At 37.1% G+C, this 16675-nt stretch overlaps 1 protein-coding gene across 1 annotated transcript in view; it reads left to right on the top strand.

Annotated features, from left to right (window-relative positions):
* kiaa0825 (KIAA0825 ortholog) overlaps window positions 1-16675 on the top strand; it is a 137336-nt gene that overhangs the window by 23072 nt on the left and 97589 nt on the right. Inside the window, exons 7-15 of the mRNA XM_087794667.1 lie at window positions 13-180; window positions 2593-2672; window positions 2758-3015; window positions 6767-7044; window positions 8139-8289; window positions 10700-10890; window positions 11474-11680; window positions 11914-12018; window positions 14086-14225. Of these exons, the coding sequence (XP_087650793.1) occupies window positions 13-180; window positions 2593-2672; window positions 2758-3015; window positions 6767-7044; window positions 8139-8289; window positions 10700-10890; window positions 11474-11680; window positions 11914-12018; window positions 14086-14225 (1578 nt within the window). The remainder of the gene's footprint in view (window positions 1-12; window positions 181-2592; window positions 2673-2757; window positions 3016-6766; window positions 7045-8138; window positions 8290-10699; window positions 10891-11473; window positions 11681-11913; window positions 12019-14085; window positions 14226-16675) is intronic.

Raw genomic sequence — 16675 nt, 5'->3', positions numbered from 1 at the left:
TTTTTCACACAGCACCGTTGGATCCTCCTGTGAAGAGCAGGAGTTTCAGTTTGACGGCACATCAGCTGAAGGCTCTGACCCAGATGACCTGCACGCTGATGAACTTTGAGAGTAATGTAAAGGAATTGGCGACTCTCATGACCTTTGTCGACTGCACCGGAGAGAATCCCTCTTTAAAAGGTATGCATCCCAAAACAGTACATTTTAATTTGATTATGCATCTTTATTTTGGTTTGTCACACTTAAATGTTCTTTACGATGCTTTCAAATTTTAATTATTGATTACTGTCATTGTTTTTTCATGACTTAAACAAAATAAAATGTGGATACTTTGTCCAACGCTGAAGTTCAGGCTAGCCACCTTTTAAAATTAATTAATAAAAAAACAACATTAAAATACTATGATTAGATATGTATAAAGGTTATTAATAATTTGTCTATGTTCAACCCATAACCAGATGGGTTTTTTATATAATAAAAGCAAATAGAAAAGACTGTTTTAGAAATTAGCTAGCAGAGCATTGTCACTTCTGTGTACTTTTTTCTGTTAAACTACCTCAGATTGATTTTCTCAGATCCAAATTCCAAATACTTCTTTGACTCCTTCAAAAATAATGATATGCGTATAGACAATAATTTCATTGTCAGTCGGGACACAAATGCATTCATTCTTAGGGCATCCATTGAGGTGGAGTTTATTAGTATTGAAAAAAAAAAGAAAAAAGTTTGATTAAACGATACAGGTTGTGGCATTCGTTCTGACGATATTGCAAAAGCCGCTGAATCCCATTTGCAATTCCACTGCAGCATTTCACTTTCTTGCATTCGCATTTTACTACTGTTTATCTTATAGTTCACCCAAAATTCAAACTGTTACTCATTTTCTACTCACCCTCATGTCGACTAAGGGTTGGGATTATTTTCCTAGTAATCCCTTACTCATTTATAGGCAGAAATGTATGTTAATTTTACAGTCGTGAATCGGGCTCCATTTTCACCAAAGTGTTATCTGTCTGTGTAGCATGTTAGCCCTTTTAGCTTCTGCTATGAACAATGTTAAAACAGACTTGTTTAAGTTTTTCCCGAACAATTCCTCACGTCGAAGCTTAAATACAAGATGGACGTTAAAGACAAGCAGTACGGAGATAGTCAGATAAGTGTATCTTTGTGGACGAAGAAATGTGAGCCTCATTCACAACCATCAAATGGACTTACATTTCTGACTATAACTCCAAAAAGAGACTTATAATAATCCCAACCCTTGGTAGACAAACATGTAGAAAATGAGTGGAAAATTGAATTTTGTCTAAACTATCATTATCAATATAGTTACGCTCCTCTACCTGGTGGAAGGGTCTAATAAACCATATTAAAGATGAAAACCAGTGTCTCAGACTCAGAGTAGCTGATCCTGCCCCATAACTGCTGGTGTTGTTTGAAGAAATATGCTATATTACAAGGAGGTTTGTCGCACAAGTATCCTTCTTTCTTTTTTTTTTCATGACCACCCTTTGAACTACTGCTGCATGGATGTTAAATGAAAGCTTTTGGTGCATGGAGCAATTTCCATAAAGGTTACATTTACAAAAACAAGACTTGCAGAAAAGCTCAATTTACAGAGAGGTAAACAGCCTTTAAAGGGCAGTTATCCAAATCATTAATTCCAGGCAATCAAATGGCTTAATTACCAGAAATTCATCAGATGGGCTTAAAGGTCAAAAAGTGATGTGCTTCCCCCCTTCTTCTGTTGCATGAAGTCCTATTCGCCCAAATTGCCTCGCCTGGGGTCCCACTCTTTGCCTTCTGATTAGGCTGAATGTTCACGCTTTTTAATTGCAAACCAACCAACATCCTGTGAGCTTGTCTTACTATTTCTGCCTCTTCCACCTCCACATCCTCGGGACGTCACACGAGGACGGAGCCGTAAAATACTCGCTGCCTTTCTCTGTTTCATTCCTAACAGCTTGATTGATTTGCAATACGGATCATCAGAGTTACGTCCGGATTCAGTTACTTCAAGATAAAACCAGCTTCGGTCAAATAATGTCACCTGAGGTTAATTCAATATAATGAAGACTATAATTGGTGTAACAGGTTAACTGATGCTATTATAGCCTCATTAGTGACCACTTAGGTCAGGGGCCCATTCATGGCCCTTGAGTAGATTTTATACAGCCAGTGGTCCCTATTGTAAACAGTTTTTAATCAACCACAGAAAGTAAAATACTGATATTTTTTGTCAAATCAAATGTTTAAAATGTTACAGAAGCTTTTTAATGACAGGATCCTAGAGTCAAATGAAAACACCACCTGCAAATGAGATTATTCTATTCTTCATTATCTCTTAATTTATTAATATTATTAATTATTAGTTTGTTTAGTTCGTTTTGCTCTCCTTTTTTTTCTCCGGTGGTCATTCTCCTTAGCGAGGGGTTTGAAAACGTCTTCTGATTTTATATTTCAAATGGAAGTGTTGTCATTAAATCCCAGCAACAGATGAGCATCTTTTATCATTAAAAAATGGCTTGAATAATTTCAACCTTAATTTTTTTTTTACTTATCTTAAACTATACTTGTTTAATGATCTTATAGGTATTTTAAAAAAGACCAAAGATGAATCTGAGACTACAGGAGGTTGTAAAAGGTCCACAACAGAACAACACTCTTCAGAGGTAAGATCATTTTATTAAGTTGCTATAGGGTTACACAACTTTTTTGGTATTTCAAGTATGTATCATCGTTGTTCGTGTACTACAGGAGCCGGTGCTGGAATATGAATGGAGGTCAGCGTTTAAGGTTCTGGCTCCTCACATGGCTCACTGCGTTAAGGTAGTCCTCACCGACATCAGTGCCAAGAGTCTACAGCAGGAACAGATGGTTCACTCGGAACAGCGCGGCTCCATTGACCTGAGCAGAGTCACCGGTCGCACCAGCTTCGATGCTGGCAACACCCAACTCATTGAAGACTCTCTGAACCCTTACACGGAGAGAGAAACACCCGTGACGATAGTCAAGGTAAAGTAGCAACACCGTGTCATAGAACGTATGCATTTTGAATTGAAATGTATGTTTTATACTGAATATTACCTACCTCGTGTTGCAAACTTAGATCATGACCAAATATTTGTGTGGACGCAACTTTGTCATGTTAAGTTAAGAAAAGACAAGATATGCAATGTAATAGATGGTGAGTACGAATAAAAACAGGACATTCACTAAAGTAAAATTATACTACATTTAATTTTGTTGACTTAACTGAGACGAGACATTTCATTGTATTGAAAAACAACACATGTTATTAAAAATGTAACTAAATAAAAAGAAAAAGAAAAAAATAATAATAATAATTACAACAGAAATTAGTTTGCTTATCAGTCAGTATACAAACATTATTCTTGAGTCTTTATGGTATCAATAATATAATACATTTTGATCTAAAGAAATCATAACAAATCCTGTATAAAGTTTAACAAAATGAGAAAAAAAAAGCTATTGAAACCAAAACGGTGTCAATCTAACCCCCTTTCACTTCCCCATAGTCTTAAAACACACATATTTATTAAATAATAATTAATATTATTTTATATATTCATATGTTTCATTATATTAAAGTACAAGAAGCTAATGGATATCATTTACTCCACTATATCATTTTAAATATTCCTGCAACAAAGTGTAATATTATCCATTCTACCCAGTGCTCATACTTTACCCAGAATGCAACTTAACAGTTGTGGCTCATAAAACAATCCTTCAAGATGATGGCCATGTTTGATGCATATTAAATATATATTTTTTATTTTAATTAAGCTAAGAAGAGAAGAACAAACCAAAATTTGCTCATATAAAGATTTGAATTTGAACTAAAACCAAACCCTTCAATCTTCTGTCAACTCTATTCAGATCTTTTGTTGAGTCCTGCTTAATAGATTCATTCTTGGTTATTAATGTCCTCTTGAGTGACTCTCAGAATTTGTGGGCAGGACGTTGCTCAACATTTTATGTGTAGGTCAACGCTTCAAAGATGAGAGGCTTTTTTTTTTCCAACACAAAGGTTATGCATGCATGCATTTGCATTGAATCACACTGAGGCCCGACAGGTTTGCGCTGGAAAAACTGTTTGACATGATATATTTCTTCCGCCTCCCGCTGACACGTTCGCTCATGTTTGAGCAAATTAGAGTACAAGACGGATCCATTAAATATGACCGCTTCAAAGACAAAATGTTGGATTGATTTCCATATGTGTTTTTTTTTTTTAGTGTATATGTAAAAATATTACTTGATCAAATCCTTTACTTTATTCTTATCATCCAGCCTCTGGTCTGAACCCTGGCTCTTAAAAAGACTCATTCATACTTGTTCACCTTGCTGTCGCAGTCCTGGTGGGATTCCAAGTCTTTGATATTAGCTAGTTAAGGTTTGAGCTCACCAAAGCATGGACACGCATGCATGATGCAGGATCACAGCTCAGTATGTGCTGAATCTGGGTCCAGTCAGCCGTGTGTGTGTGTGTGTGTGTGTGTGTGTGTGTGTGTGTGTGTGTGTGTGTGTGTGTGTGTGTGTGTGTGTGTGTGTGTGTGTGTGTGTGTGTGTGTGTGTGTGTGTGTGTGTGTGTGTGTGTGTGTGTGTGTGTGGGTGTGTGTTCAGCTCTCTCCTTCACACTGCCGGTACAAAGTGCAAGTCTACTTCTGCTCCAGCCCTTTAATCTGAGCTCCTAATGACTACACCGAGACATATATTGACTTATTTGTCCAAATGGCCTCAGTTCCCACAGCATTGTAGCCCTCCGGGACCTTTTTATGAGGAACACTGTGGATAAGCACTGTGAGATTGACTGACTGGGCTACAGTAACTATGGCGAGGCTTGTTGGATGCTCTGGTCGCTGTGTCGAGTCAAACGTTCCAACAAACGATCACCAAGACATATGCTTTAAGACAGTGGTCTCAACGAGCCGGTACCTGTGAGTGAGGCATTTGTTGCCGGAAAAGAACAAATAATATATATAAATTCAGTTTTAATCTATTTAGTAGTACTGTCTTAAAGGTATTTAAAAAGGTAAAATTAGCCTTTGACTCTTGACACGTCAAGAGGTTTGTTACAATCAAGTTTATTCAAAAAAGAAATAAACCTGTAAACTAGTGGGAATTTCATTTTAAAATAAAGGTCGGTCCATGAATATAATACCCACATTAAACTGGTCCACGGTGCAAACAATGTTTGGGGACCCCTACTCTAAAACATATGTGTCAAATTCAATCACAAAAGAGGCCAAAATCCTTCAATCCTTTAAATATATGATTGCCTAATCGGAAGTATGACTCAATTATAATATAATAATAACCATAATATGGTTCAATTAATCTTAGTTATCTCCGTGTTTCTTCTCCTTTACCAATTCAATTCATAATCTGTCTCTTATCTTATATTAATTACTGGTATCTTTGTAGTTCACAGTGTCAGTATGAATAAAACTCAACTTTGATTTTGAGCCAACCATCTGACAGGCCACACAAATGAACTTGGGGGCGAAAATTGGCCCCTGGGTCATGGGTTTGAAACTTTTGATCTAGGAGGAATAGATGATCTCAAGATTTAACTTGACATCTTCCTTTTTGATTCAATTCAATTCAATTTTATTTATTTAGTGTCTTATCATATGAAATGAATCTCAAGACACTTTACAGTTTTTATATCACTAAAAATTTCAAAATAATGTTGTTTAGTCTAAACTCTATTAAGTCTTTGAAAAGATCTATTTTTAACAGCTTTCATTAAGTAGGCTTCACAAAGATAAGGTGGTAATCTTAATTAAAGTACATGATTGATTCATAACATATTGATCATGAGAAATGGAAATACTGTATGTTATTATGTTATGTTATGTACTGTAGGTTATACTTCTGTTTTTGGGGTCTGCCAGATTATTTAGTTGTATTTATAATATATACATTTTCGACTAAAAGAATATAAATATATATATACTGTATATATACATATATATACATATACTTTTTTTATTCAATCCATTTTTTGTCACTTGATCTTAAGCTTGACTCTTATTTACTGGTGGATTCGTTAAATAATCTCTTTAATTCACCAAAAAAGTAAACAAATTAGACAACAAACACCAAATTAACGTGTTTAAAAAAAGCCTCATTTCCGCCTCAGGACCATTAACAGCAGGTAAACTCGAAGTAACAATCACTTGTATCTTACTTTCTTCTTATCCCAGCTGTCGGAATGAAGTTCTCCCTTCTGTTTTACGATTGTTTTTCTCATTTTAACCTAAAATTATATATATATTTATTTCCATCACATTTTTTATGTCGTGTTTCCTTTTCCCCTGAATAAAGTTCTCCCATTTTTGTTTATACTAACATAACTAAAGACATTCATCTTCTAATATTAACTAAAGTGCTTATTAATTAATATATTTTCTAATCTAATGATTGTGTTACTTATTTAAATTTGAGCTCCAAGGCAACTTTCTTCTGGCCTTCTGGCATCAGCGCTTAGAATGCAAATCCGACTCAAGTATGACTTTTTTATGAATTGACCTTCTAAAAGATTCCGCAACATAGCTCAGACCAGGAGCTGTAGATGTGTTGGAATTCAATGACCGATGAACTTTTACGTTCCGCCGGCAAAAAATGATGGGATCACCAGTCTTGAGAATGTTCTCCAGAATGGGGTGAAATCTATAATTTTCTTTCCTCTGCATTTTTATTGAGCGAAACTGAAAGTTACTTTTCTTTCCCACAGTTTTGTGCGACAATCCTGGATGAAGCCGATACGTTGCTGCCGCTGGCGATCGCCTGCAAGGACGGCTGTCTTCTGGAGGTGCGATCGAGCTTCGTGGAGGTGTGCGGTCGCGTGGCGTTTGACATCTTACGCCGCTTAGAAGAGCGAGCCCTCGACGTCCCGTCATCGGCACCCGTTAAGAACCTGGCTTCCATCCTGGCTACATGCATCTACGCCCGGCAGCGACTGGAACACTATCGATCCGGACTCACAGACTTAAGTGCAACTTCTTCGAAAGTGTAAGTTTGACTTTTAATTTCTCTTAATGACAGCAAATAACTATTTATTTCAAAATATTTATATTTAAAATAAGGTAAGGTAAGGTAAGGTAAAACTTTATTGATCCCTCAGGATGTCTCCTTCGGGAAATTGTTTTTTTCCAATAGCCAGCAATTTTTCATAAACAATAAAAAATAATACATAAAAAATAAAATAAGAAGAAGAACATAAAGAGAAAGAACAAGATGACACAATCTAAGTCTAAATATAAAGACCAAAGAACATAGGTCAAAGAAAAACAACAAAGACAATGGATACAAAGACTAACATAGAACAGAACAACCAGATACTTTCACTCCACTCCTGCCCCCAAACTCAGAATTGTACAATTTAATAGCCCGAGGGATGAATGAGTCCCTGAGTCTATTTGTTTTGCACCTGGGTAGGAGCATTCGTGCACTCATTCTGCTTCTCTGCTCACTGATGACAGTGTTCAGAGGATGACTGTCATCATCCATGATGGACAGTAGTTTGTTCAATGATCTCCTCTCAGCAACTGTCACCAGTGAGTCCAGCTTCATTCCAACCACATAATAAATAAATGATAATAATAATAAACACAAATAATGGATCACCCGAGCAATATATACAATGACTTTGACATTACCATTGTAAAGAACTGACGGAGCAGTAATGACATCCATGTTGTGTCTACATCTGGTGGGATTTTATGCGTCGCATTAGCCCTTTGACCTCCTGCTCCACACGCATCCCCTCTCAAGGCTTCCCATGTGCCCTCGTTGCTCCTGTTTTTCCACCTCTGGCCCGTCGCAGCGCTCCACCTGCACTTGCTCTGTGCCCCCTCCGGCCATAAAATGCCTTCCTTCTTTTCACTCCACCTATTTTTAAAGCCTCCAGTACCTGTTTTACACTCACGCCTGTCTGGAAAGCATCAAGTCGGTGCAGATGTAAAGGATGTGAAATGTCATAAATGTTGGAAACTCACAAAGAAAAAAAAAACGTCTTATCTTGAGTGACATTAAATCACAATTTATGAATCTTTGGTTTTATTTATGTTAGAAATTGTTTTAATAATAACTTTTTCTTTTGCCAGACCTCTGACTCTGCTGCCCATCCAGAAGTACCAGGATACTATAAAGGCGTTAAAAGATCAACTTGCTGGCTACTGTTTCAATGTGTGTGCCACCTGTATTCTCCAGGATGCAGAGAGCCATCATTGGGCAGATCCCAAACCATTCTATGAGGTAAATGGATTCATTTTTTTCAAATTAAACTTGTATTTAATTCTTATTAGTAACCTAAAATACATGCTGGACTGGGATTTTTTAATGTCATTTCTGCATGTCATTATTTTATAATTTTCTTATTCAATTTATTGTCAATTTTTGTGTGATTATATATTAAAATTGGGACATTTTTATTTAATTTAATGTTTTTCTTTTACAATGTAATGTGATCATCTTTATTCTTTAACCATCTGACATTGAACAAAGTTGGAGGCTCTTGCTTGGACCAAAAACATCGACCACAAATGGCCTGCAGGCTGTAGGTTTAAAAGTGTATTATTCCTGAGCGGGTCAAAGAATTCTTAAGAAAAGTTAACATATTATTTAATTTTTGACTGTGGTTGATCCTATAAGCTAACTCTTATAAGTTTATTTATTTTTTCTTCCACAGATCAACAAATAAATGTATAATATCAGATTCAGTTTCACTCCAATGCAAAAGTAGGCTGTGTTGCCATCTGACTTTGCAGGTTCCCTCAGTAGAATTTGGGGAACTCTATACTCTAGAGGATCCTTGCTTCTTCTTTTGAAACTCACAATACACCCTTACCTCCCACTCTCCCTCTTTTTTTTTTTCTTTTTTTTTTTTTTTAAACCTAGCTTTCTACTCTGAACTCCCCGAGAACATCTGTGGCTTCCATGCTGCCCCCGGGGGCTCCAGGGGTTCAGCTGTCTGAAGTCTGCAGTCTACACCAGGGCTGTCTGGAAACAGCAGAGGTCCCCTGGAACTCCTCTACCTTTATGCCCTTAAAGCAATCTAAACCTTCCCTCTTTTTTGTTTTATTTTACTCCACTTTTGCCATTTTTCCTTTCGTCCCTCCCCCCTCTCTCCAGGTCAGTGGTGTCAGACAGACCTGCTGTGCACAGGTGTGTGCTTTTGTACAGGCCCGTCTGTGTGCATCTGAGCATTTCAGTGCATGTGTGGGTCTGCAGCAACGTCCTCCAGTGGGAATTTCCTTTTATTGTATATAAGAACATAGTATAGTTTGATATTTGTTGACAATTGTTTGCTGCTCAACAGTTTCTTTCCACTTTTCTTTCTACTTTAGAATCTTGAGGTTTACTTTTTCAACATACATACACCAAGTATTTTATTATTAATTATTATATTATTTTAGTTATATAATTATTAGTTTTTTTTCTGGATAGCGGAGGACCATACAAGTGAAAAGCGGATATTTAAAAACATTGTTCATCCATCCTGACTTAAGACAACAATAAAAATAAATAATGCACAGCAAGAAACCGACTCAAAACTAACTTCATGAGATTTCCAGTTCCCTTACAGCTAATAAGTGATGGTCTGATGAAGCTTCATGAAGCAGTGTCATTGTTTCAGAGTCCACTAGATGGCGGTCTCTGCACTATTTTCCTTTGTTTTGAACAAATATTCAAATGAAACATCACATCATTTTCTTTCACTTTTCACTTTTATTATGTGGTTTTCATTAATTTCTTGGTTGTTTTTTAGCGAATAAACCACCAAACAAGCAACAACGTCGCACTTCTTCACTGCCGTTTAAATCTCCCCCTCTAACCACTCTGCTGAACTACCATTCAAGAGACTGCTGGCGCTTTTTTTTCTACTATAAACTCTTTTTTTTCAATTAGCCCCTCAGTGTCCAAAACAAAATACATTGCGCACTGACTCATCTGTCAGTCATCTGTCAGTCATCTGTCAATCGCACTTAATAGAGTCAGATGATAACAACTGGTTAAATTCTAATTACATATGATAACATTGTTATAATTTATTTTTCTTATTTTCATACGTTTTTGAGATATTTTGTACTGTTACTGATACACAACCATCACATCAGCTCTTTGGCTGAGCTAAACATGAATTACTAGTGGGTTGTGTTTGCGAAAAGCTACGATAAATTTCCATTCAGGAATGAATGGGATAGGTCAAAAAAGTCGCAAATCTGCGTTTTTCAAACATCTCCTGCTCTGGCATACGTTCACGTAGAAACACCATTCAAACTTTAAAATGTAGATAAAAGTCGAAATTATCAACGTGGGATTTGACTCTTTTGTAGATTTTATAGTTTTTTCGTCACAGGCAAAGCGCACAGCCCACTCTCCCGGCGGTAATGTCGTATATCAGTACTTTCCACTGGAAGATAAAAAAAAACAGGAAATGTCTAAAACAAATGCCAGACACCTTTGACTTTCGTGTTGTCACCTAGTATTGTGATTAGTTCTGCAGCTCAAAGTTACCCAAAAATTCCTTGGGAAAAACCCCAGGTGCAATGTGCAGGTGGTGTGTTGACAGAGCCTTTTCTTCCCCCTCTGTGTTTTAACTTCATTGCCAATGTCCGTATCCCAATTTGTCTTAATCTTTCCACATCTGATTTCATCCTCACAGGGGGAGCGCTGTTCCTTCTCGGTGCAAATGTGGTTCTACTTCCTGTGTGGGCTTCGCACTGACCTCTGGGAGATTCTTCCAGCCGCCCTTGCCAAAGAGCTGCTCGGGCAGGTGATGTCAGAGACCTTGTTGATGCTGGTTCAGAGATACGCCGACGCACAGCCATCGTACAAGAGACACTCGCAGATCAGGTGTTTTTTTTTTTTATTCACACACAAAGTGTTTTTAAACAGTTATTTGCATCAAACGTAAACCAACAAATTATAGATTTGTTTTCATTAATTTAAGTTTCCTTGATTTTCTGGAACTCCTGTTGTGTTATCAGTTTTATCTTGATCTTTAAAATTTATACTTTATTGAATATTGTTTTTATTGATTAAGCGCTTTGTGACCCTGGTCTGGAAAAGCGCTATACAAATAAAAATTACTTACTTACTTACTTTTATTTGGTTTTTGGTTTTTATTTATTATTAATTGTCAAACTACATTCTGTATTAATTATTATTATCATATACCGCATATATTAATTATAATTCTTTGTTAACTTCCTTTGTTATTTGTTAAAATCCTTTTACATTTTTTTTAAACTTTAATATATGTATTATTTTATGTATACTTTTTGTAACATAATTTCTTCTTTCTTCTTCTGTATTCTAAAAAAAAAAGAAGAGGAAAGTATGAAGAGTTGATTAAACTAATAAAAAGTAGATATTGTTAAATAAAACCTTAAAATCCAATCTTTAATCCGAGCGTTTGCTTCTGTGTTTGTGAAAGATGTGACATCACAGCCCTGTTGCTGTACGTGGAGCAGCTCCTGTGGAGTGTGTGCGATAGTTTGGAGGCCTACGATGGCACGGACCCTTCATCAGCCGTGGACCTTCGCTCAGGTGGAACCGACTGGCCTCGCCAGATCCACAGCTTGTGCGACCAACTCCTGACCGTCCTCGTCGTTCACACATCGCCGCTGTCTCTGCTGCACACGTACGTGTTTACAGCTGCTTCAACACATTTGAGGTTTTTCTACATTTGAGGTAACACTAGATACATACTAGATAGTAGTATGTATCTTTAACATGAAATATGTTTATTCCTCAGGATACATACGGTATAAACACAAATAAATAGATTGGTAAATAAATCAAATATTGTATTACTGGCATAGTTATTTAATGTTTTTCACAACAAATGAAATAATAATCTCACATTTTCTTCAGTACGTTTGTAGGTAATCTGACAAAGAAATGTGGACAAGATCTGATGCATCGACCTCTATGGCTAAGAGCTGTTGACCAGGACTTGTGCTCCAAACTTTCATCTGAGTATGTATATAAAAAAATGTATCTACACACACAAACACACCAATCATAGGTTGTTTTTTTTTTAATCTTAGTTCTTGAAAGTATTTTTCTTGTGCTTATTTTCGAAGTAACATAGGGCTAGAACCTTTCCCAGCTATATAGGGTTGGAGGCGCCACTGAACTATATACATTTACTCACATTATTTTATTAAGTCCTGTACATTTCTTATAGATAGAGAAACTTTATTAATCCCTCTGGAGATCTCTTTCAGGAAATTGGGTTTCCAGTTCACAGCACACATCATAAAATGAAGAACTAAGTGCATTAGTATAAAGAACATAGATCAAAAGGAAATAATGCAAAGAAAAAAATACATAGGAAAAGGAGACTAAGGTTAACATAGGCTTCAGAGTTATACAGCCTAATAGCACGATGAATGAATGAGTCCCTGAGTCTATAGGTGTTGCATCTTGGGAGGAGCATTTCATAGCTTTTGTTAAGATCATTTAGTACAGGGGTGTCAAACTCAATCACACAAGTGGACAACATGAAAACGTATATTATCTAACAGGAATTTGGCATTTTAATTCTTTGATGGTCAATTTATCGTAATTATCTTTTTATTATTATCTCCAGTTGCATTAACTTGGGTATTAACTTGACATCCATAATCTGGTTTAAAACATGAACATCAATCGTGAGCCAAACAACTTGAGAGCCAAATAAAATGACTCTGGGACCAGGGCCATGCTTTTGACACATAAAAATAAGTCTAATATAAATGAGAAAATAATATTCAGATGACGCCACTTTTGTTTTACTGCTGGTCTGCTTTCCCATGTCATCCGTTGACACGTGAGTGCTTCGGTTATTGTACAGGCTTCTTTGTAACACAGAGCACTCTCTGGTCGATAAATCCAAACATACCTACATGTGTGTCTAGTTACTGTTGTGACCTCCGAGGTGCAGTCCATCACTCTTCACCTCCACCTTAGCTCCACCCTCTTACCCTCTAATATCCCCGGCAGCCAAAGGTGATGTCAGTGCGTGCTGAAGGTGCACAAATCAAACTAACCCCCACTGCCCTGCTCCTATTCATCCGAGAGAAGGGTTTCAGTTTATTTTTTATGACTTCTTACTTTTTCGTTAGCGTGCATATCTGCAGGCGAAGGTTCCAAGGGACCTAGCGGTGGCATGGCGCCAGATCCCGAAAAGTTGTCATCCGCACACATCAAATCGTAGAAAATCAACTCTCTTTTTGTTCAATAAATCCTCCAACATGGCAGGAGGATTTTTTTTTTTTAAAGTGAACGTCGGGTGTGTTTCCACGGACACATGATCACATGCTGCATTTTTCATCCCCGCGACTCGCATATGTCTCTGCCTGTGTGCGCTTGGTTGTGTAAGCTGACCCTGTGGTGTAGCCGGATAGATTTATCAGGGCAGTTAGAAGAGGATTTCTTCAGGATTTGCGGTCTCGGTGACATCATAAATTGTCCTGTCAGAGCGAGGCATAGTTTCCCTCAGTCAAAGCAGCAGGGGTGCGCCCCGGCTATAGCCTTTCTGACGTAAACACAAAATAGAACGTTCCATACCCTCGGCCGGCGCCTGCTCTCTCATCGATGCTGAGACAAAAAGCTGAGTCGGTGGCTCTCATTAGATTTTATTGAGATGTATAAAGTAACATGGAGGCACTCGCAACCACACTAGCAGGACACACACACCAGAGATACGGCTCATTACCCACAGCTGGCTGAAGCCTCTTGGTTATACAAAAGATGTAGGAGGGGGGTTACTGCTGTATATTCATGTATTTGGCTGTCTCCCAAGCGTTAATTTGCTTTTAGCTGGCCAAGATTACAGATCATTTCTTCCCCAACACTGTGTGTAAGTGAGAGTGAAGGCGTTTCAGATTAGGCTCGTATTGGTGACAATTTTTGGAATCTTTTTTTTAGTTTGAGCGTCGCTTAATATGACTCCTTCTTCCCTTTGTGAGAGTCTCACGTTGACACAAACACATCTCGGGGAAAAAAATCCACCTGACACTGCACAACTGTCAATTTTTCTCCTTCCGTTCTCTCTCTCAGAGATGGCAGGAGGGGCGAGGTAGCATCTCTGTGTCAGCTGAGGCTGCTGACCTCCGACCCCGCCAACAATCCCAGGTTGTTGCTGAAAATGCTGCTGGACAAAGAGTGCTACCTGCCCAGGATGCTTCTGGAGAACTCGGGTAAGCCTTTTGTTTCTTCCTTGACAGTTTATTGAAGGTGAAGGTTTCGCTTTTGGCAAAACAGGATTGTAATAATAATTGAAATAGTTTTATAAAAGAAAGTAGACTTTTACATGACAGAGAGCGACAGTTTTCTGTCATTAAATGCAACTAATGTAAAAACCCAACCCTACTGACTCACTTAAATGTATTAAATGTTGACATATTCCTCTCCAAGAGGCAGTAAGTCTCTCATCATGACCATGTTTGAAGTTATTACTTTATCAAGTTCTCCCCCAACTGAAATCTTACGAGGTTATGTGAGCAGATTAATTTATGAAGTAATAATGGTCTTCACTTCTGTTTATACAATGAGTCCCATGGAGGTGGAGACTTCCAGGATTAATGACACACAGTGACAAACCTCAATGTTTGTCCAATCACAGCAGAGTGGGTGTGGTCTTCAGAATCTTCAGAAAACAAAAGGTTTCCAGTGGGCGGGGCTTAATCACATTTTCTAATGTAAATATTTAATTAAAAAGAGAGTTTTGTACAAACAGACACATACTGATGATACAGTAGAGGTGCAAGATCTATTTAAGACACACTTAAATCAACACATTAGTTGCACTTTAAGAACAAAAGTGAAGTGCCTTAGAAATAATTGTAAACCTTTTTAAAGCACAGAAAAAATGTAACATAAGTCATTTTTGATTATCATTTTCAGCCATGTCAAAATTTGCTCCGAGGGTCCATCTGTGGTTCTTGATCCAATTTCATTCAGCCTGCAGCATCTGCCGTAAAATATATAATCTGTGAACCAGCAGCACCGTAAACCAAAGAATGTGAAACATAAATGAAAACGCCATTGAAAAAACTTACCATGTGACCATGCACATTTCTAACCTCCTGTTTATTGAACATTATCCACCAGTATGATGTTTCTGTTGATGTTTTTTCATTAAATTGCTTAAGATGTTTTTATACTTGAACACAAATCGATATTAATCATTTTAATTCATGTTTTTTATATCAATCAAACTTTTCCTTTAAGCAAGCATGTATATTTGTGGGGAAGTTATTTTGGATTTGGTTATTTAATTGTTTGCATATATTAGTTTGAGTTCATATCTGTACACCCTTGATCTCGCGACATCCTTTGGGACCACGATTTTAAAAGCCAGAAAAAGTCTATTTTTTACTAAACTACTAAATATTGTCTAGAGATAAATTCTTGTTGATATTAAGCCACAGTTTGGGGGAGAACCTGATTCAATTTGTCTTTTTATGCCCATTTTCCATCAATATTTAATTCATATTTTGATGTTTAATGTTTGGATTTTTGTGTTGTATTACTGTATTTGGACGATTTTCTTTCACATTTTTACCAGAGTAAAAAATAAATAGAACTCTTCTTGGGCTAAAAATGTTTTTCCTTTTTTGTCCTTATTCATCATGTTCTCATATTAAGGAATCTGACGTTTTAGCCAAAGAATGAGGCTAGTCTTATTTTTACACAAGAGACAGTCAATATGTAAACTAAATCCCAAGCCCTTTGCATTTTTAATTTAAATTTGTTTTCATCCTTTTGTATGTTATGAAAATACCCTGATTATCCTGGGGATCAGATATCTCACTATACTAGCACAGATAATAATCTAAAGTATCAAAAAAAAATCAATTTCAATTTCTATAAAATATAAAGGCCACTGGTTTGAACAGTCATTGACTCAAAAAAGTAAACATAGTATGTCCTTCTTGGAGCTTGAACAGTTGGCTCTTCAAATACTTATACATGGATCCAAGGAAAAGGAGTTGTAATCATTTTTTTTATCAATAAGGGTTAACTAGATTAACTGATTTGTGGGCAATGGAAGTGTCGACTAGTATACTAAAGAAATGATTAAAATGTAACTCATGAGTGTTTATTTTCACTATTATTTTTTGATGATATCAGAGAAAAAAAATCCTTTTCTCTGTGACAGTGTAAAGGTCTAAACGCTTGTCGTCATTAATTTCCCCTAAATACCATGAATGCACGATACATTATTTCATCTCGGCGAAGATGCATCATCTGTTGCCATCATCATAAGTCTCACATTGGTCATCATCATCCCTCAATCAATAGAATGGAGTAATAAACACTCGAGATGCCCTGGCGGAGCCAACGCTGACCTTTAAAGACTCTCTCTTTCCTGCCTCCTTCCCCCCGCGCGCCTAACCTTTAAAGACTGTTGTGCACTCGCACATTAATTCACATTATAGTAACCTCATTAATAACAACTCTGGGTGTCTCCTGCTCTTGCTGGATCTGAGAGCTCAGCTCGGAAGGTGCAGGCGATGCCTCCGTAAATCAACGCTGGAAGCGCTGACTCTCATGTGTTATCACAGTGACGGGCTAATTAACCAGGAAGCACAAAGACACCAGGAAAAAAAAGCTTGGCTAAACAATTTCACTACCTCTGTGTGTG

Source organism: Callionymus lyra, chromosome 1, assembly GCF_982586985.1.
Source record: "Callionymus lyra chromosome 1, fCalLyr1.hap1.1, whole genome shotgun sequence".
Lineage (NCBI taxonomy): Eukaryota > Metazoa > Chordata > Actinopteri > Syngnathiformes > Callionymidae > Callionymus > Callionymus lyra.
The sequence above is the reverse complement of the archived record's forward strand: the minus strand, read 5'-3'. Positions and strand labels throughout refer to the sequence as shown.